At 42.7% G+C, this 22,311-nt stretch overlaps 1 protein-coding gene across 1 annotated transcript in view; it reads right to left on the bottom strand.

Moving 5' to 3' along the window:
- CFAP61 (cilia and flagella associated protein 61) overlaps positions 1-22,311 on the bottom strand; it is a 676,218-nt gene that overhangs the window by 205,699 nt on the left and 448,208 nt on the right. Inside the window, exon 21 of the mRNA XM_030196227.1 lies at positions 20,580-20,754. Coding sequence (XP_030052087.1) covers positions 20,580-20,754 — 175 coding nt within the window. The remainder of the gene's footprint in view (positions 1-20,579; positions 20,755-22,311) is intronic.

A 22,311-nucleotide genomic window follows, 5' to 3' on the forward strand; every position in this document is an offset into this window, starting at 1 on the left:
AACTGGCCAGAAATTATTCCTGGCCGGTTTAATTGCCAGTTTGGGGCTAAATGGTTATTTTCATTAGCAGTTAACCGGTTAGAACTGAACTCAAAACCGGCTATTCTGGGGGCATTCCAGGGGCGGAGTCAGCACTCGGCCTGTTAAGTGCTGATATTCAGAACTTAACCAGCCAGGTTAACTGCATAAAAGTTAGTCCTATTTTTATGCAGTAACCCATAGCCGGTTAAGTGCTGAATTTCATACCTAACCGGCTATGTCTTAACCGGCTATGTCTTAACCAGTTATTCAAAGTCGTTAAATCACGGGAGGATTGTGAAAAATTACAAGCGGACCTTACGAGACTGGGAGACTGGGCGTCTAAATGGCAGATGATGTTTAATGTGAGCAAGTGCAAAGTGATGCATGTGGGAAAGAGGAACCCGAATTATAGCTATGTCATGCAAGGTTCCATGTTAGGAGTCACGGACCAAGAAAGGGATCTAGGTGTCGTCGTTGATGATACGTTGAAACCTTCTGCTCAGTGTGCTGATGCGGCTAAGAAAGCAAATAGAATGTTAGGTATTATTAGGAAAGGAACGGAAAACAAAAATGAGAATGTTATAATGCCTTCGTATCGCTCCATGGTGCGACCGCACCTCGAATATTATGTTCAATTCTGGTTGCCGTGTCTCAAAAAAGATATAGTAGAATTAGAAAAGGTGCAGAGAAGGGCGACGAAAATGATAAAGGGGATGGGATGACTTCCCTATGAGGAAAGGCTAAAGCGGCTAGGGCTCTTCAGCTTGGAGAAAAGGCGGCTGAGGGGAGATATGATAGAGGTCTATAAAATAATGAGTGGAGTTGAACGGGTAGATGTGAAGCGTCTGTTCACGCTTTCCAAAAATACTAGGACTAGGGGGCATGCGATGAAGCTACAATGTAGTAAATTTAAAATGAATTGGAGAAAATCTTTCTTCACTCAACGTATAATTAAACTCTGGAATTTGTTGCCAGAGAATGTGGTAGAGGCGGTTAGCTTAGCGGAGTTTAAAAAAGGTTTGGACGGCTTCCTAAAGGAAAAGTCCATAGACCGTTATTAAATGGACTTGGGGAAAATCCACTATTTCTGGGATAAGCAGTATAAAATGTCTTGTACATTTTTGGGATCTTGCCGGGTATTTGTGACCTGGATTGGCCACTGTTGGAAATAGGATGCTGGGCTCGATGGACCTTTGGTCTTTCCCAGTATGGCAATACTTATGTACTTATGTAACTCCGCAAACCCAGAAATTCAATACCGGTGCCTGGATTTGCCAGGTTTAGTGCCAGTAGTGGTCAGCAAGATGCTGATCACCGCCAGCTGAATATCAGGCCCCACAGTTTTAATTCCCAGAAAACATCTACTCGGAAGCTGAGTTATTATTAGGACTTCTGATTTTTCAGTTAATCAAAATACCCAGATAAAACACCTCTGAAGGGAATTTGGGGTTTTCAGTTATTTATTTATTTATTTATTGCATTTGTATCCCACATTTCCCCACCTCTTTGCAGGCTCAATGTGGCTTACAATGTGTCGTTGTTAGTAGATTAGGAGATACCAGTTAGTGTTAAATGGAAAGGAGCATCATTGAAGATTAAACAAGTGAGAATAAGTAAAAAACATGTTGTTAGTAAGTCGAAATCAAAGTTCAAGCAAGTAGAAATAAGCAGGATTGTTGTTGTTGACAGGCAAGGTTGAATTGTGTTACTTTTCTAGTTGTTGATCTTTTTGGTATGCTTTGTTGAATAGGTGAGTCTTCAGGGATTTGCGAAAGCTGGTTAGTTCGTAAGTAGCTTTTAAGCTGCGCGGTAGTTTGTTCCATAACTGTGTGCTCGGGTAGGAGAAGTTTGACGCATGCGTTAGTCGGTATTTCAGGCCTTTACAACTGGGGAAGTGCAGATTAAGGGATGTTCGGGATGATCTTTTAGCGTTCCTGGGTGGCAGGTCTATTAGATCTGACATGTAGGCTGGGGCACTTCCATGAATGATTTTATGAACTAAAGAACATATCTTGAACGTGATGCGTTCTTTAAGTGGGAGCCAGTGTAGCTTCTCCCTTAGGGGCCTAGCACTTTCGTATTTTGTTTTTCCGTATATGAGTCTGGCTGCGATATTCTGGGCGGTTTGCAGTTTCTTGATGATTTGCTCTTTACAACCTGCATAGAGTGCATTGCAGTAGTCTAAGTGACTAAGCACTAGTGATTGTACCAGGTTTCGAAAAATGGTCCTTGGGAAGAATGGTCTTATCCTTTTTAGTTTCCACATGGAATGGAACATCTTTTTAGTTGTATTTTTCACATGATTATCAAGTGTGAGATGTCGGTCGAGGGTCACTCCAAGAATTTTCAATGTATCCGATACGGGAAGGGATAGTTTTGGTGTGTTGATGGTGGTGAACTTGTTCTTGTTATGTTGTGAGGTGAGTATGAGGCACTGCGTTTTTTCTGCATTTAGTTTCAGCTGGAATGCATCGGGCCATGTGTGCATGATCCGGAAACCTTGGTTGATGTCGTTTGTGATTTCCAGTAAGTCTTGTTTAAACGGTATGTAGATCGTTATGTCATCTGCTTATATGTATGGATTGAGGTTTTGATTGGATAATAGTTTGGCCAAGGGTGTCATCATTAGGTTGAAGAGAGTCGGTGAGAGGGGGGATCCTTGTGGGACTCCACATTCAGGTGTCCATGTGTCTGAGGTGGCAGAGTTGGATATCACTTGGTAAGATCGTGTGGTTAGGAAGCCTATGAACCACTTGAAGACGTTGCCTCCAATTCCAAAGTATTCAAGGATGTGTAGTAATATTCCGTGATCAACCATATCGAAAGCGCTGGACATATCGAATTGTAGTAGAAGTATGTTATAGCCAGTTGCAATCAAATGTTTAAATTTAGCCATAAGAGTGACTAGTACTGTTTCTGTGCTGTGGTTAGACCGGAATCCTGATTGGGAGTTGTGTAGTATGGAGAATTTATTTAGGTAGTCGGTGAGTTGATTGGTCACCAGTCCTTCCGTTAATTTGGTTAACAGTGGGATAGATGCTACTGGTCGGTAGTTGGTTAAGTCGCTTGTGCTTTTTTTTGCATCTTTGGGTAGAGGGGTGAGTAAAATGTTTCCTTGGTCTTTTGGGAAGAGTCCGTTTTGTAGCATGTAGTTCAGGTGCTCTGTGAGGTCTTTTATGAATTGTTGAGGGGCTAATTTTATCAGGTTGTTAGGTCATATGTCTAGTTTGCAGTGTGATTTGGCAAATCTTTTGAGTTTTTGGGAAACGATGTCCTCTGATAGTGTCTCAAAATTGGTCCAGATTCTGTCTGCTGGGTATTCCCAGGGTTTGGGTCTAGGCAGTCAAGAAGCTCTGTATAGTTTGTGGTATTGAGAGGTATTTGAAGGCGTAGTTTTGTGATTTTCTCACTGAAGAATTTGGCGAGATTGTTTGCTGCTGGTTTGTCTGTGTTGTTAGAAGTTACCGGTGTAGTATCTAGTAATTTGTTCACGCGTTGGAAGAGTTTGTGTGTCCTTGAATTCTGGTCCAATTATAGTTTTATAATATAGTCTTTTTAGTTTGTCTTATCCCTGAAAAATCTCCCATTTCTCGGCCCTCCAATGATGTCCCACAGTAGTGAAGCTGGATGATGTCATTGGAGCTGGCTCCTGAGACAGAGTCCCTTAGCAGTGGTGGAAGCTTGTGCTCTTACTCCCACTGTTCTCTTCTGTTTCACTGGCTCTGCCGCTGGTACTAGAAAGGATTTGAAACATGAGAACAGGTATCTTCTTTTCTCACATTTCAAAGCCTCCCACAGGACTAGTTACAGAGTTGGCAAAGCATCAGAGAATGGTGGGAGGAACAGAATGGGCAGGCAGCTGGGCACTGATGATGGGGCTGGGAGAAGAGGAGAGATGATGCAGAAGGCTGGGAGTGACTGTTCCTGATGCATCATGTTGGGAGGGAGATGGGAACTATTGCTAATACTATAGGTTGAGAGAGGGGGGGGGGTCTGTGGCTGATGCTTAGGAGTGGAAAAAAGAGTGGTCAATTGCTGATGCAGGGAGTTGGGAGAGAGGGGGCTGTGATGTAGGGCCTGGGAGAAGGTGGAGTTGATGCTGGTACTGAGGCTTGGAGAAGGGGCACTGATGCTGTTGCTGGGTCTTTAAGAAGGGGGCTGGCACTAGAAAATTGTGTTTTGAGTCACTGAATGGAATGTTCATGGAATCCACCTAATAACTACTTAAATTGCTTTCTCAGTGAGAATACACAAATAACACCCTATTATTCAACCCAAGGAAAGCACCTAATTCCCTAAAAAATAAGCCCCTACAATTCCAAATTATAAATACCTGGTACCTGAAGCCCTAGTTACTATACAAGAAGCGGCATTTTAAAAAATCTCATGACTCTTTGGCTTTTTAACTCTGAGTTAGCACCTTGACATTAACATTTACATTGTTATTACAAGTTGTACATAAATCCTCCACCTACAGAGGATTTTGGTGACCTTATTTCAGATCTGTTTCTGCAAAATAGATAGTTTCCTATCTAGATATTAACACTTGGAGACTTTTGGCAGGGCTGGTGCAAGGGTGTTTGGCACCCTGGGCAAACTTTCAACCCTGTGCTCCCTCCTCCCCAATTAAATTTTATGCCCCTACCCCCACCCCAGCAATTATGATCACCTCAACACTACTCTTCCCAGAATAAGCTTAGTAAATGGGCTATTTAAAAAATGCCCACCATCTCCGCTGCTAAAGGTACCTCCATGTTGCTTCTTAGAGTTTGAATGGCAATCAAGAACTATAATTTTGCATTGATTACAGCTGCTCTTTTGCGCCCCACCCCCCCAATACACACACAAGCTGCTACCTTAGGTGACTGCCTAGTCCTGCCTAATGGATGGGCAGTCCCTGCTTTTCAGACTAAGGCCCACGTGTACAAAGCCATGCTAGTGGCTGCCAGTGTGGTAATGCCAACATAGCTCATTCACTTTTGAGGAGGCTAAAGTGTGGCAGAGCTGAGGTGGGGCTAGGAAAAGGTAGAATGGAGTGTGGCTGGTCAATTTAAATCCTTAGGGTGGGGAGCACTTCTGAATACAGTAAGGAAGGATCCCTTCACTATGTCGCTCTGATGCAACTGTACCAGCTGTCATTCCCCCCCCCCCCCCCACCTGTACCTCTGTTACTGATGATAATATGCATACTGAATATATTACATGGAATTATGTGCCAATAAAATTACTGTAACAAAAATCTGGTGTTTAATGGCAATGATAAAATGATTTGCCTATCAATGTTTTTGGTAGGTTGCCAAATGACCACCAACCTTCAGATGCAGTGCCCTTTAGTTTATTGTTGAGTTACCAAACATGTTTGGAATATGTATTATCTGTGTTAACTGTACCTAATGGTTAGAGCAGCAGGCTGAGAACCAGGGAAGCTAGTGTTTAAATCCAACTGCTGCTCCTTCAGATCTTGGACAAGTCACAAACTTCGATTGTAAGCCCTCCAGGGACAGGGAAATACTGAATATAACTCACATTGAACTACAATTGAGAATGGTGTGAGATAATCCAAATCCAAACTAAACACTCAAACTGCATTAATCCTACCTATTAAAAAGTCAGCACTGCAAATATCCTAGAATACCAGTACACTTCCAGCTGCAAAAAGAGAACTGAATACAGATGTCCACATTTTAGGGGGAAGTGGCCAAGATAGCATCATATGCTGGCTGGTGAGACATGAGAAGTACTTGATTGGGTGCTTTGTTTCTTCATTGCAGTAATGAAACTCTATTTTTGCAATGCACAAGCTTTATTTTTTGGTCAGAAGGTGTGGATATATTCTGATGTTACTAAAGCAATGTAAGAAAGGAGGAAGGCCTTCCTAGCGCTGCAACAAGAGACTAAAAATCTTTTCTTCTGGCTTATCCTTGCAAGTGTCTGGTTATTTATTTATTTATTGCATTTGTATCCCACATTTTCCCACCTATTTGCAGGCTCAATGTGGCTTACATAGTTTCATTAACATTGTTGTTCCAGGATTAGACTTGGTGGAACTAAATATGTTTTCTTTAGTCCCCAACAACTTATGGCTTTCATTGAGATGAAGAAGATCCTCTAAGATTGGGAACTTTGCGGGGTTAAAATGTTACACTGTACAGTTTGTTTATTCCTTGTGGATTTCCTTACCCTGTTTTAGGATCCGATTCCCCAAGTTTGTGGTCTAAGGATGAATATTATGTTTATTCCTTGTGTTTGTTTTCTTTTTCTTCAATGTTTTCTGCACATTCTGTGTTACTAAAGCAAGTGGAAACTTGTGATATGTATATTAAAATTTGATTTAAAAAAAGAGAACTGAATACTGAATCTATTTATTAAAAGAATTCTTACTGTACTTGAATGTACACTGCTTTAGTAGCCTTTAGACTTGCAGATGACATTACTACTCATTTCTATAGTGCTACTAGATGTATGCAGTGCTGTACACTTTATATACAGGTACTTTCTCTGTCCCTAGGGGGCTCACAATCTAAGTTTTTTGTACCTGGGGCAATGGAGTGTTAAGTGAATTGCCCAAGGTCACAAGGAACTACAGTGGGAATTGAATCCAGGTTGCCAGGATCAAAGCCCACCATACTAACCATTAGGCTACTCCTCCATAATGTCACAGAGAGCAGTTTTTCTTCCCAGTTTGGGTTCTAGGGAAAGAAAAACCACTGGGGGCTTAACATATTTATGGGAACAACTAGTGATTAAATTTACCGATGGCACAAAGTCGTTCAAAGTTGCTAAATTGCAAGAGGATTGTGAAAAATTGGAAGAGGAACTTATGAAACTGGGAAAGTGGGCATCCAAATAGCAGATGACATTTAATGTGAGAAATGGCGAAGTGATGCATGTGGAAAAGAGGAACCCAAACTATATCTATGTGATGCAAGGTTCCACATTAGGAATCACCACCCAAGAAAAAGATCTATCACCACCCCGGAAAAGGATCTAGGTGTCAACGTTGATGATACGATGTTTTATCTGCCATCATTTACTATGTTACTCTCTGCTCAATATGCAGCAGCAGCTAAGAAAGCAAATAGAATCTTAGGAATTATTAGGAAATGAATGGAAAACAAAAATGAGAATGTTATAATGCCTTTGTATTGTACCATGGTGCGACCGCACCTCAAATACTGTGTGCAATTCTGGTCATGTGTATACAGAATGAGGGGGGCAGAGTCTTTTCAGAGCTGTGATTTATAAAATGTTCGTAAATGAATAAATATTGATGCTCAATATCAAGGCAGAATGATGCTTCATCAATGCAGGTGCATCTTCAACATCTGATGCAACTCTGAGGCCCGTGGAGGTTTGATGCCAATGAAGCTCGATTAGAATAATGGGAGCCACAGAGCTTCTCCCTGTGCTCTCTATGAAAACTCCTAGTTGTCATCTAATGGCAGGTGGAACAGGTAGGGATATTGTCCCTAGGCCCCAGGAACAGCAGAGGCATATTCCCCTGGATTCTATATAGCACATCTAGAGATCCGAACTGAAATTGGTGCAGATTGTATAATAATGCGCACAACTCAATTGGCTTAATAAGTTCATGAGTGCTGACAACAGCACTTAACAAGCAATAATGAGCACTAATTGGCACTGATTAGAATTTAGGCGCACAACTCACTAAGCATATTCTGTAATGATGTGCGCCAAACCTCTAACGTGCAGCCTAAAGGAGGTGTGGTTATGGGTGGGGAAATGGGTGTTTCGTGGGTGTTCCAAAATTTTCATGCCTACTTATAGAATATGGCCCAGTTTGCTTAAATCTATGTGCCGGGATTTAAGCCACATTTTCATTGGTGTAAATGGATGCGTGCAGATTTAGGTGCTGAAATATCAATGAAGCCTATTCTATAATCGGTGCCTAAATCTAGGTGCCGATTACAGAATACGCTTAGTTGGCACTAATTTCAGCACTGATTTTTTAGGAGCCATATATAGAATCTCCCCCATTGTGGATGCTGGTGGCCGATCTGATGTTGCTGCTCTGGGTACACTTTGTGAAGGTACTGGCATTCTTAACTCTCTTTGCCATTAAACAAAATATTTCTTCAGTGAAATCAAGTAACTTGATGTTGAAAAATAAGACACACTTGCTGCACCAATATCGGTGCAAAGCATGACTGCATACAACAAATCAAGAAAATGTCGGAATTAAAAAAAAAAAAAACTAACTAGGTTTTCCTAAGGAAGAAAAAAGAGCTGAGAGAGATGGTTAAAAATACAAAATTAATGAAACATTTTACCTGACCATGGAATGAATGTAACACAATCTCGGGCTTATTTTCGAAAGTGATCGTTGGCCATCTTCCGACATAAATCGGAAGATGGCCGGCGATCTCGCAAAAGCGGCCAAATTGGTATAATTGAAAGCGGCTTTTTTGACAGCATCGCCACTTTCCCGTCACCTCGCCGGCGAAACTTCAAGGGGGCGTGTCGGCAACGAAGTGAAGGCGGGACATGGGCGGGCATGGGCGTGGCTACCAGTTGGCCGGCTTTCGCGGATAATGGGGAAAAAAAGCGGCGTTCAGCAGTATTTCACCGAGTTTACTTGGTATTTTTATTTTCATGACAAAGCCTCAAAAAGGTGCCCCAACTGACCAGATGACCACCGGAAGGAATCGGGGATGACCTCCCCGTACTCCCCCAGTGGTCACCAACCCCCCCTCCCACACTAAAATAATAAAACTAAAAACCTTTTTTGCCAGCCTGTATGCCAGCCTCAAATGCCGTACCCACCTCCATGACAGCAGAATGTGTTCTATCCTCTGACAGCCTTTCCCTGGTTGTGATGTGGCTCTTGGGTGAGTGTGACACCTTTTCTGTTAGGTGCACTGCAGAGTCACATCAGCAATGCATTGTGGTGGGTGTAGGGTAGTGGGCTCTACTCCCATGGTGCTTTTCCCCCTGTTAACTGGGTCAGAGTGTGTCCAGTTTTGTTTCTGGTAGTCCATGAGATAGCAGCCATTTTTGTAAGCCAGTTTTAGATCCCTTTCATGTGTTACCCACGTTAGAGAACTTAGTTATTACCTTGAATGTTGCTGAAAGAGGGCATTGTACACCATTCTGCAAGCTCTGACCTATTGCTAATCTCAGCACCAGGGAGACTCTTTGCCAGTGGGGCACAACCTCTGATCTGCAGTTAACTGTGAGTAAATGTGCTTTTTCAAATAAAGGACTTTTTCCAAAGAGATTAGTCTTCAAGTGTCAACTGGTGTGCCAAGGTTATACAGCAGCAACAAGTCCTAGAGGCCTGTGTGTATGCAGGTCCCTGGAGCAGTTTTAGTGGGTACCGCAGTGCACTTAAGGCAGGTGGACCCAGGCCCATCCCCCCTACCTGTAACATTTGTGCTGGTAAATGGGAGCCCTCCACAACCCACTGTACCCACATGTAGTTGCCCCCTTCACCCCTAAGAGCTACGGCAGTGGTGTACATTTGTGGGTAGTGGGTTTTGGGGGGGGGGGGGGTTGGGAGGCTCAGCACCCAAAGTAAGGGAGCTATGCATGTGGGAGCTTTTTCTGAAGTCCACTGCACTGACCCCTAGGGTGCCCAGTTGGTGTCCTGGCATGTCAGGGGGACCAGTGCACTACAAATGCTGGCTCCTCCCACGACCAGATGCCTTGGATATTGCCGGGTTGGAGATCGCCGGCATTTTTTTCCATGATCGCTGAAAAACAAAACCGGCCATCTCAAACCCGGCGAACTCTGGCATTTGGCCAGGCTAAACCGTATTATCGAAAAAAAAAAGATGGCCGGCCATCTTTTTTGATAATACCGTTCCGGCCAGCTGTAGTGCCGCCGCCAAAATAGATCGCCGGCGATCTATTTCGCCGGCGACGTTCGATTATGCCCCTCTCTGGGCTCCATGGAAAAGGTGTACTCACATTACAGCTGTGGTGAACCCACTGATGTGGGAACTCCTTCACATGCTCCGTAGAACATTCTTAAAAGGTCTTAAGTCTTGTTTAAAACATGCCAACCTGCATTTCATCATACAAATGCCACCCATGTGTGACAGCTGTTATCCTGCTTGTCTATGGAGAAATCCCAATAAGAAAATCAAACATTTACATAAGATAGTGTTTTTACTTACTGTTAATTTCACTTGCTTACATACACCAGAGGCCTACATCTAGTCAACTTTATTACTGTAATCTAATAGGAAATGCCACATTTCAATTTATATCTAGTGCAGAAGGGAAGCCTACAATAAACACATGGAAATGCTATATTTAGGAAAAATAAATTACAAGCCTTAAGGACAAATAGATACTATAATTGATTCTATACGTATGGTATAATTTAGCAGCTGGGTATCTTGAAGAGTAAAGTGCTGCAAAAAATATATAAGATTGAACAGCTAATAGTATAATAAGCACTGCAGATGTAAGAAATCTTTATCTGTCTGATATGCTCTGTTAACATCAAGGCTGAATATTACACAATTGTCAGATTTATTATCATATTGCCTCTACTGAAAGAGAAAATTGTATACAAATAGGAGCCTTAGATGCAATTACAAACAAAAATCATTCAAAGTTGTAAAATCGCTATTGTAAATTTCAGAAACCCCAAAATTCAAAGCTTATTTTTTTTATTGTGATTTCCTTCAATGTAAATTGTGAAAGAAGGAAGATTAAGGCAATAAATAATAACTCAAGCCAGAGGGGCCTAGGGACCCATTAATTAGATCTATGCCCCTCCCAGTAGAAAGCTTATTGTATTTGTCAGTTTAGTGAATGAACTAGTGGTTCCCAAACCTGATCCTGGAGGCACCCCAGCTAGTCAGATTTTTAAGATATCCACAATGAACTGACATTTTTGGCATCTGCTGCTGGGAGGCGGTCAATGCATGCAATTCTCTCTCATGAATAATCATTGTGGATATCTTGAAAACCTGACTGGCTGGGGTGCCTCCAGGATTAGGTTTGGGAACCACTGGACTAAACTATTTGCTATGGCACTCCCTTCTATCAGTGACCACAATGGTATAGCACAGAGTGTTGGTTAGTGCAGCTCAAAAATATTCTAGTCAGAAAGTTTTGGGCATGCAAATCCAGGCACCATATATAGAATCCGAGGGTTAGTGCATAATAATGCCATTGTGCTAACTGATTAGCGCAGAAATGCCTACTCTAGCACAGAGTTTGCACACGCAGATCACAACATTACCACAGGACACCTGAGCGTGTCCCGCAGTACGCCATTTTAAGCTGCGGTAAGTGTGTGCTATTTTCAGCATATTTTATAAAGACACATAAGCAGCTATCAGCCTTATTTTTGAAAGTGATGGGCGCCCAGATTTCAACCCAAATCGGGAGATAGGCGCCCATCTCGCAAAGGCGCCCAAATTGGTATAATTGAAAGCCGATTTTGGGCATCTTCAACTGCAATCTGTCACGGAAATGGGTAAAGTTGACGGGGGCGTGTCGGAGGCGTGGTGAAGGCGGGACTGGGGCATGTTTATCGGCCGAGGAGAGATGGGCGCCTTCGGCCGATAATCGAAAAAAGAAAGGCGTTTTTAGCGCGAATTTGGGTCATTTTTATTGGACCCTTTTTTTTTCACGAACAAGTCCCAAAAAAGTGCCCTAAATGACCACATGACCACCAAAGGGAATTGGGGATGATCACCCCTGACTCCCCCAGTGGTCACTAACCCCCTCCCAGCATAACAACTTTAACAACTTTTTTTTCCAGCCTGTATGCCAGCCTCAAATGCCATACCCAGCTCCATCACAGCAGTATACAGATCCCTGGAGCAGTTGTTAGTGGGTGCAGTGGACTTCACCCAGGTGGACCCAGGCCCATCCCCCCTACCTGTTACACTTGTGGTGGTAAACAGGAGCCCTCCAAACCGCCCCCAAAACCCACTGAACCCACATGTAGGTGCCCCCCTTCAGCCATAAGTGCTATAGTAATAGTGTAGAGTTGTGGGCAGTGGGCTTTGGGGGGGATTTGAGGGGCTCAGCACCCAAGGGATGGGAGCTATGGACTTGGGAGGTATTTAATTTTTTTTTCTAATTGTTACAAGTGCCCCCTAGGGTGCCCGGTTGGTGTCCTGGCATGTGAGGGGGACTAGTGCACTATGAATCCTGGCCCCTCCCAGGACCCAATGCCCTGGATTTGTTCGTTTTTGAACTGGGCGCCTTTGGTTTCCATTATCGCTGAAAAACGAAACCGCACATCTCAAATCCGCATAAATCCGATGCATTTGCCGGGCACAAACCGTATTATCGAGAAAAAAAAGATGGGCGCCCATTTTTTTTCGAAAGTACGGTCTGTCCCACCCAGGGCTGGTCTTAGCAAGTGTGGGGCCCTGTGCAGACCAATTTGGTGGGGCCCCATCCTAGCCCCGCCCTGCCCTAGCCCCGCCCCACCCAGCTCCACCCCATTGATAAGATTATTCAATTTTTAGAAAATTTTTTATTTATGTAATTTCAAATAATGACAAATGAAGCTAAACTTGTACAGAAAAACTGATTGAAATAATAATGAAACCCCCCTCCCCATAAATTATTCAGTTCAAGTCCACTACAATTAGTAGTTCCAATTCTCATAACCCCGGGGGGGGGGGGGGGGGTCAGAGGTGCGGACACACAATATCTCCACTGCAAAACACTATACACAAACTTGTGCAAAAACACACTCATAACCTTACCAAACTATAACAGCACTAATTCCAAGGACAGGACAAGCTACAACCTTATGAGTGGAAAGGCAGAACTGTAATTACACCAGGCTCTAAAACACCAATACACTACCTCGTGAAAAAAACAAAGCAAAAAGGGCTGCAAATACTACACGCTAGCAGAATACTGCACCTTGATCACACATGAAAAACACATGACACAACAGATATGAAGGCAAAATACTGAGCTGGAAAGTTACCTCAAGAAGTCAGACTCAGCATGCAGCAATACTAGAAAAATTGAAACTTACATGCAAAATATCACAGATGCACATTTCCAAAAGCTGACGTATTCCAATTAATACATTCTGAATAAAATACTTTTTTCTACCTTTGTTGTCTGATCATTTAGTTTTTCTATTCACTTTGATCCCAGTGTCTTCTGTTTTATGCAGTGTCTTCTTTCCATTTGATATTTTTTCTCTCACCATGTCCACCATCCTCCTGTGTCCTTATGTGTCCTGTCTACCATCTGTAGCCCTGTCCCTATCCTTTCTCCAGTTTCAGCATCTGCCTTCAAAGTATTCCGATCCAGCCCTTAAATTCAGCAATTTCCCCTCCATCCATATCCAGCATTTCTCCTCACTCCTCTCCATTCATGTGCATCTACTTTCCTCCCCTTCCCTACATCCATGTCCAGCATTACTCCTCTCTCCCTTCCCCTCCATCCATGTGCATCTCCTTCCTTTGTCTTTCCTTCCCTCCATTCCTGCCCAACATTTCTCCTCTCTCCCCTGCCCTCCCCTCCATGTCCAGCAATTTCTCCTCTCTCCCTGGGCCCTGCCCTCCTATCCATGTCCATCGATGCTCCTCTCTCCCCTTCCCTCCTCCATCTATCCATATCCAGCAATTCTCCTCCCTCCCCTCCATGTCCAGCAATTAATCCTCTCTCCCTGGGCCCTACCCTCCCATCCATGTCCATCCTTGCTCCTCTCTCCCCTTCCCACGTCCATCTATCCATATCCAGCAATTCTCCTCCCTCCCCTCCATGTCCAGCAATTAATCTTCTCTGCCCTCCCATCCATGTCCATCGATCAACTCTCCCCATCCATCCCGCTCCCATCTCCACCTGCCCGCCCTCTTCTCTGTTCTGTTTCAATTCTTCAAGTAATATTAAATTTACCTCCGTTGCAGCTGCGCAGTGTCAGTGAAAGCGCTGTCTGATGTCTCTCCACCAGCCTTCCCTTGGCTCGTTTGTTCCCTCAGTGCCCCGCCTTCTTCTGACATCATTTCCTCGAGGGCGGGACAGTGAGAGGGAACGAACGAGTGAAGGGAAGGTTAGAGACGTCAGGCAGCACTTTCACTGATGCTGCGCAGCTGCTGTGACGTCGGAGGCTGGAGCCAGGTAAATTTAAATACCGTGAGTGCCGGGATGGAGCGGAGGAGGCTGACTGAGGCGCGCTGCGCAGGGCCCCCTTAAGCGCGAGGCCCTATGCGGCCGCCTCGGCCTAAGACTGGCCCTGGTCCCACCCCTTCACGTACCCGTTCTCGGACATAGATGCCCATGGAGATGGGCGTTCGCGTTCGATTATGCCCCTCCATGTGTCTTTTTAAAACTGTCCCACCAAAACTGCAGAAATGATAGCTAAAATGAAGCCACTGTCATTTATGCCTATTTCTGAGCAGGTGTAAATGTTTGTGGGAAATATACACACAAACATGCATATTATCATGTTATAATGTATGTGCATAAATCATGACTCTGCCCATGCTTTGTTCAATGTCTGCCCCTGAACAAGTTTACTACAAAGTTGTGTACAGGAACACACATTACACCAGTATACTGACATATATGCAAGAAAATGTCCTTATAAAATTACTTCCTATATGGTCATTTTTCTCAGTGCAGAGTTAAATAGTGGAGTGCCCAGAGGGATTTGTAGTGGAAAAGTGTTTTTAAATACATAATGATCTAGAAAAGAGTGATTACTGAGATGATTAAATTTATAGAAGAAACCAAATTATTCAAAGTTGTTAAATCATGAGTAGATTGTGAGGGGTTGCAAGGGGACCTCAAGAGACTCGGAGACTGGCCATCTAAATGGCAGATGAAATTTAATATGGATAAAATATAAAGTGATACAAATGGAGAAAAATAATCCTATATATAGGTACACGATTCTGGGCTCCACATTATGAGTGGGCATCTCCATTTAGGTGCTCCATTCCACGCAGTAACAGCCTATTCTAAAATAGCATCTGGGTGCCCAGATTTCATTATTGAATGCTAGCGTTGGTATCAGCGTGACTAACATTTACATTTCCAAAGTTATACCAACCATAGACCTGGCAGGGATGTGTGTAACTGACAATATTCTGTAAGTTACGTGCGTAAGTGGGTGTCTCACCCATGTTGTGCCTATGTTCCATTCAAGTATACACATCCCTTGCATTTATGTGCTATGCAACTTACTCACCCCGTTACAGAACGGTACCCTGCTGGCACTTTCATGAGTAAATGTACACTTACAGTCACAGCTGCTAGTATTCTATACATTTATGTGCTCATGTGGCATATAAATCCGGGTGCCTAGTTTATAGACTTGCCCTTTATATATTGATATCAGCTCAGGGAGTGGCAATGGTTAAAGATAAATACCAAATATAATGTTAGGAATTATTCAGAAAGGAATGAAATAAAATATTATAATGCCTCTGTATCAATCCATGATGTGACTTACACTAACTATTGTATGCAGTTCTAGATGCTCCATCTGAAAAAAGATAAAGAAGAACTTAGGGGGTCTTTTACAAAGGCGAGGTAGCATTTTTTGCATTCGCTAAACAATAGAGATGCCCATAGGTATATATGGGCGTCTCTTGCGTTTAGCACACATTTTTTTAAATAACGCAAAAAACATTAGTGCATCTTTGTAACAGGTCCACTTAAAAAGGTACAAAGAAGGGCAACCAAAATGATAGAAGGGGATAGAACAAGTCCTCTGGTAAGAAAGGCTAAAGAGATTATGGATCTTTAATTTGGAGAGGAGAGAGCTGAGAAGAGATGTGATAGAGATCAATACTATCGTGAGTCGTGTGGAACAGGTAAATAGAGAACAGCTGTTTACCCTTTCCTGTAGAGGTGTTGAGAGAGGACCTCCTGGGGAGAAGAAAACATCACTAGTGATATATTATGTTCTGGGAAATTGCACTTAAACTTGGGAAATTCTAGACTAGGTCAAATAGGTAATTCCAGTGACTTTTCATTAAGTTACTTTGCTTATTTAGCAAAGGCAGTTTAGAGAATAGTTTAGTATTTAAGTACATAAGTACATAAGTAGTGCCATACTGGGAAAGACCAAAGGTCCATCTAGCCCAGCATCCTGTCACCGACAGTGGCCAATCCAGGTCAAGGGCACCTGGCATGCTCCCCAAACGTAAAAACATTCCAGACAAGTTATACCTAAAAATGCGGAATTTTTCCAAGTCCATTTAATAGCGGTCTATGGACTTGTCCTTTAGGAATCTATCTAACCCCTTTTTAAACTCCGTCAAGCTAACCGCCCGTACCACGTTCTCCGGCAACGAATTCCAGAGTCTAATTACACGTTGGGTGAAGAAAAATTTTCTCCGATTCGTTTTAAATTTACCACACTGTAGCTTCAACTCATGCCCTCTAGTCCTAGTATTTTTGGATAGCGTGAACAGTCGCTTCACATCCACCCGATCCATTCCACTCATTATTTTATACACTTCTATCATATCTCCCCTCAGCCGTCTCTTCTCCAAGCTGAAAAGCCCTAGCCTTCTCAGCCTCTCTTCATAGGAAAGTCGTCCCATCCCCACTATCATTTTCGTTGCCCTTCGCTGTACCTTTCCCAATTCTACTATATCTTTTTTGAGATACGGAGACCAGTACTGAATACAATACTCCAGGTGTGGTCTCACCATGGAGCGATACAACGGCATTATAACATCCGCACACCTGGACTCCATACCCTTCCTAATAACACCCAACATTCTATTCGCTTTCCTAGCCGCAGCAGCACACTGAGCAGAAGGTTTCAGCGTATCATCGACGACGACACCCAGATCCCTTTCTTGATCCGTAACTCCTAACGCGGAACCTTGCAAGACGTAGCTATAATTCGGGTTCCTCTTACCCACATGCATCACTTTGCACTTGTCAACATTGAACTTCATCTGCCACTTGCACGCCCATTCTCCCAGTCTCGCAAGGTCCTCCTGTAATCGTTCACATTCCTCCTGCGACTTGACGACCCTGAATAATTTTGTGTCATCGGCGAATTTAATTACCTCACTAGTTATTCCCATCTCTAGGTCATTTATAAATACATTAAAAAGCAACGGACCCAGCACAGACCCCTGCGGGACCCCACTAACTACCCTCCTCCACTGAGAATACTGGCCACGCAATCCTACTCTCTGCTTCCTATCTTTCAACCAGTTCTTAATCCATAATAATACCCTACCTCCGATTCCATGACTCTGCAATTTCTTCAGGAGTCTTTCGTGCGGCACTTTGTCAAACGCCTTCTGAAAATCCAGATATACAATATCAACCGGCTCCCCATTGTCCACATGTTTGCTTACCCCCTCAAAAAAATGCATTAGATTGGTGAGGCAAGACTTCCCTTCACTAAATCCGTGCTGACTTTGTCTCATCAGTCCATGTTTTTGTATATGCTCTGCAATTTTATTCTTAATAATAGCCTCCACCATCTTGCCCGGCACCGACGTCAGACTCACCGGTCTATAATTTCCCGGATCTCCTCTGGAACCCTTCTTAAAAATCGGAGTAACATTGGCTACCCTCCAGTCTTCTGGTACTACACTCGATTTTAGGGACAGATTGCATATTTCTAACAGTAGCTCCGCAAGTTCATTTTTTAGTTCTATTAATACTCTGGGATGAATACCATCAGGTCCCGGTGATTTACTACTCTTCAGCTTGCTGAACTGACCCATTACATCCTCCAAGGTTAAAGAGAATTTGTTTAGTTTCTCAGACTCCCCCGCTTCAAATATTCTTTCCGGCACCGGTGTCCCCCCCAAATCCTCCTCGGTGAAGACCGAAGCAAAGAATTCATTTAATTTCTCCGCTACGGCTTTGTCCTCCTTGATCGCCCCTTTAACACCATTTTCGTCCAGCGGCCCAACCGACTCTTTGGCCGGTTTCCTGCTTTTAATGTATCTAAAAAAATTTTTACTATGTATTTTTGCTTCCAACGCTAATTTCTTCTCAAAGTCCTTTTTTGCCCTCCTTATCTCCGCTTTGCATTTGGCTTGGCATTCCTTATGATCTATCCTGTTACTTTCAGTTGGTTCTCTTCTCCACTTTCTGAAGGATTGTTTTTTGGCTCTAATGATTTCCTTTATCTTACTGTTTAGACTGACATAAAAGCTGTATACCCTCATGCAACCCCATAAATGCCAATCTCCAAGTTTAAAACATGTTTAACACATTAAGAGGCCCTTTTACTAAAGCTTAGTGTGCGCTAACAGACATTAGCATGTGCTACATGCCATGTGGCCCATAGGTATAAAATAGGATTTGCAGCATTTAGTGTGTAGGAGCCTATTTTAGAAAGGCATGTGGAGGGACTTTTTCTATAACTTGGCAAAGTCTGAATTAGGACATTTTACATATTACATCCAAAAAAACCCATCTCAAACAGGAGCCATTTCAAACAAGAAAATCATCTGGGTTTCCATTTCAAAAATGGTTCAAAGATAGATGTTTTTACATAGAAAACATCTAAAAAGAAGAGCCATTTTCCAAACTGACGCATCCAACTTATAAAAACCAAAAAAACAGGCATAACAACAGCTATCTGGCATCATTTTGAGAGAAGTGGACACACAGACATCCCTGCAGATCAGAGGGGCAGCCTTATGGTCAGTGCAGTGGACTTTAAACAATGGCACTCAGATACAATTCCCACCATAACTTCTTTATTTTGTATTGTGAGCCCTTCAGAACAGAATAAAACCTACTGTACCACTACAATAGCCTTCACACCTGCAGGTGTCTCTGTGTGTAGGTACAGTAGTCAGTGGCGTTCCTAGGTTGGCTGCCACCCAGGGCAGATTGCTGCTGCGTACACCCCCCCTGGGCGTAGTACCCCTTCAGCCGCAGCACCCCCCAGGTGTATCACCTACCCCCCTCCGGCGCATCACCTCACCCATCCCCCCCAGCACATTGCTCTTACCTCCTGGGGGTACTGGGAGCAGTCATGCGGCTGTCGGCTCCGCCGGTTCCCTGCACCGGAACAGGAAGTAACATCAGAGGGAACAGGGAACCAGCGGAGCCGACAGCTGTGTGGCTGCTCCCTGCACCCCCTTGCAGCATGTACCCGGGGTGGTTCGTCCCCACCGCCCTGCCCTCGGTATGCCACTAACAGTAGGTAGTTTGTTGTATTTGGACAGCTCACAATTTACCACAAATGTACTAGGTAGAGTGGGATTTAGTCCTGGATCTCCTTGTTCAAAGTCTATTGCATTCAGCACTAGGCTACTCCTGGGAGCTGCTTGCTGCTCTGTTGTGTATGCCCATAATTGTTGATGCTGTCATAGTATCTTGAATCCCCTTTCAGCATCACTCCTTAATGGGGTGCGAGGGGGACAGCATCAACTGGAGGATCATGGAGGGGTAAGGCCTTAATTCCTCCAGTGGTAAGCTGGTCAAAGCACCTTTTTGTTACTTGGAATGACTGAAACAGGTCTAAATACAAACATCCTTTTTTGACGTGGACAAGTCCTCCTGTTCCATTATCTCTGAAAGACGTCCTAATTTCTAGTCCCACCCAAAACATGCCTCCAACAAGCTTCCTTGCTATTTGGATGACCTCAGTAGAAAATGTCCAAATTCTGCCTTTTCGAAAATCACGATTTAGACATTTTCAGCAGATGGACCTTTTTTTGGCCATTTTTTTTTTTTAGTTCCAATATTTTTATTGTGTTTTATAAATGATAACAAATGGCTAAACTAAAGCAATTAGCCAGCTTAACAGGTTAACAGTAACAAGCATCAGCATACATGTTCAAGTTAGAGCAAGTCAGGGATTATTTCAATAACAGATCATAAGTCACAGGAGTAATACATAATTTCAATTCTGACAAAGGTTATTACGTAGTAAGTTTAGTAAAGGAGACCATATTTTTTGGCCATTTTGAGACATCTATCTGCTTCAAAAATGAGCTTCATAGGCACCTATACTTTGTTTAAAAATAGGCATAAAATAGACATCATTTTTGACAATTCACATAGACAAATTGTTCTGAATTTATCCCCAAGTGCATATGTTTCCAGCCAAAATTAATAAGAAGAATAGCAATATTCTAAACAGTTCTTATTTCTATGATTTCATTCCAAAAGATGCATTTACATGTTTTTTTTCCAGTAGTGAAGGACTGCAGAATAAGGATGACTGTAAATAAGAGATGATGGATTCTCAAGAAAATATCTGTCCTAATTTCAACCTCTCCTCTGTCTAGTGCTTTTCAGTTCCACACAATGATACATATTTTCCATATAATTGCAATGCAAGCTTGCTAATTAAATTATTCTTTAATTAGTTAGTTAATGAGTTTAGTCATGCATGGCTCTTAGAACATTCATTTTTGCCATATAATAATTACAGATAATTAAACTACATCAAGCCTTTATTTCCTACTAAGTATGCTGGGTACCAAAAAAAATGACAACATGTTGTAAATGAATCTGGAAAACAAAGCATGACAGATGAAAGATTTTGTTGGAATTAATTAGGCACTAATTATATACTAGAACTGGAAGAAGAATAAAACTCATTAAAAAAAAGAACAGTTTTGCAAATGTTTGATGGCCAGCAGAATCCTTACCTTCTTTATTGACAAAGTTGTGCTTCAGCCAGATCAGTGCCTTCAAGCAGTCATCATCATCATTGAGGGTAAAAAGGTTTTCAGGAACTTTGCCAGTGTACCTCTTGTTAGAGCAGTCTTCTATCTCTCTGTTTGTCAATAGTTTACTGATATCTGCTCCTGTACAAAAGGGGATCTTCCATAGACAGTTTGCAAAAATGCAAGTTAGTGCACAGTTATGAAAGTATATACATATATAATATTTCAGTTGTCTATTTGATCAGTTTACAACGGAGAAATACACATTCACTGTAAAAGAAACTGCTGGGAAATGGCACAACAGGGGAGATTTTATATATGATGCATAAAAAATCGGCACTAAGCATATTCTATAATCAGCGCCTAAATGTAGGTGCCGATTATAGAATATGCTTAGTTGATATTTCAGCACCTAAATCTACACACATCCATTTACACCAATGAAAACATGGTGTAGATCTCGGCACATAGATTTAGGCACACTGGGCCATATTCTATAACTAGGCGCCTACATTTCAGAACACCCACGAAATGCCCATTTCCCCACAACCATGCCCCTTTTTGCCTGCAGGCATTAGAAGATCAGCGTACATCGTTACAGAATACGCTTAGCGAGTTGTGCGCCTATATTCTAATCAGTGCCAATTAGTGCTCATTATTTTATTTATTTATTTATTAGGATTTATTTACCACCTTTTTGAAGGAATTCACTCAAGGCGGTGTACAGTAAGAATAGATCAAACGTGAGCAATAGGCAATTACAGCAGTAAAAATATTCAAATAACAATACAAAGTATTGCATAGTATACTACTTACAATGTCAACACAATATGTAATAGAACTTTATAATTGATAATGAACATATAGATAGGTAAGAGAGTAAGAAGAGTTAGAAAGTAAGGTGACTGATTTAAAGAAAGTTGCACATGAGGTCAGAGAGATGGTTAAATATTATCTCAGTTAGGGTAGGAGTGGGTAAACATGTCCTGCTGCAGTATGTGCAGCCCGAGTAACTCCTTGTGTGTGTGAGTGAGACTAACACGTTAGGTACTTCTTTCATTTGAGGCCTAGTTGAACAGCCAAGCTTTCATCTGCTTCCTGAAGTAGAGATAGTCTTGTGTTAAGCGGAGCCTTTCAGGCAGTATGTTCCAGAGTGTGGGGGCTACTCCGGAGAAGGCTCGCTTGTGGGTATCACATTGTGTAATGTCTTTTGCAGAGGGTGTGGTTAGTGATAGTCTTTAAGAGGACCTTAGTGTCCTTGGCGGTGTGTGGAGGATCATCCTGTTCTTCAGGAACTCAGGGCCATTTCCTTTCAGGGTCTTGAAGATCAGACATAGAGTTTTAAATTTAGCCCTGTATTGTACTGGTAGCCAATGAAGTTTTTGCTAAAATGGTGTGATGTGGTCATGTCGCTTGCAACCTTCTATGAGTCTTGCTGCTGCATTCTGAATCAACTGGAGCTGATGCAGGCCCTTTGTAGTCAGACCGTTGTATAGTGCATTACAGTAATCCAGTCTTGATGTTATCATGGCATGCACAACTGGGTTAAGATTTCCCTTCTTGATGTAAGGAGAGAGGCAATGTAGCTGTCGCAAATAGAAGCAGCTCTTGAAGGTTGCTTGGATCTGGGGAGTAAGTGATGAGTCTAACTGTGTTCCAAAGTTCCTGACTCGTGATTTTAAGGGGGAGTTCATACTTCCCAAATGGGATTTTG

Source organism: Microcaecilia unicolor, chromosome 3, assembly GCF_901765095.1.
Source record: "Microcaecilia unicolor chromosome 3, aMicUni1.1, whole genome shotgun sequence".
Lineage (NCBI taxonomy): Eukaryota > Metazoa > Chordata > Amphibia > Gymnophiona > Siphonopidae > Microcaecilia > Microcaecilia unicolor.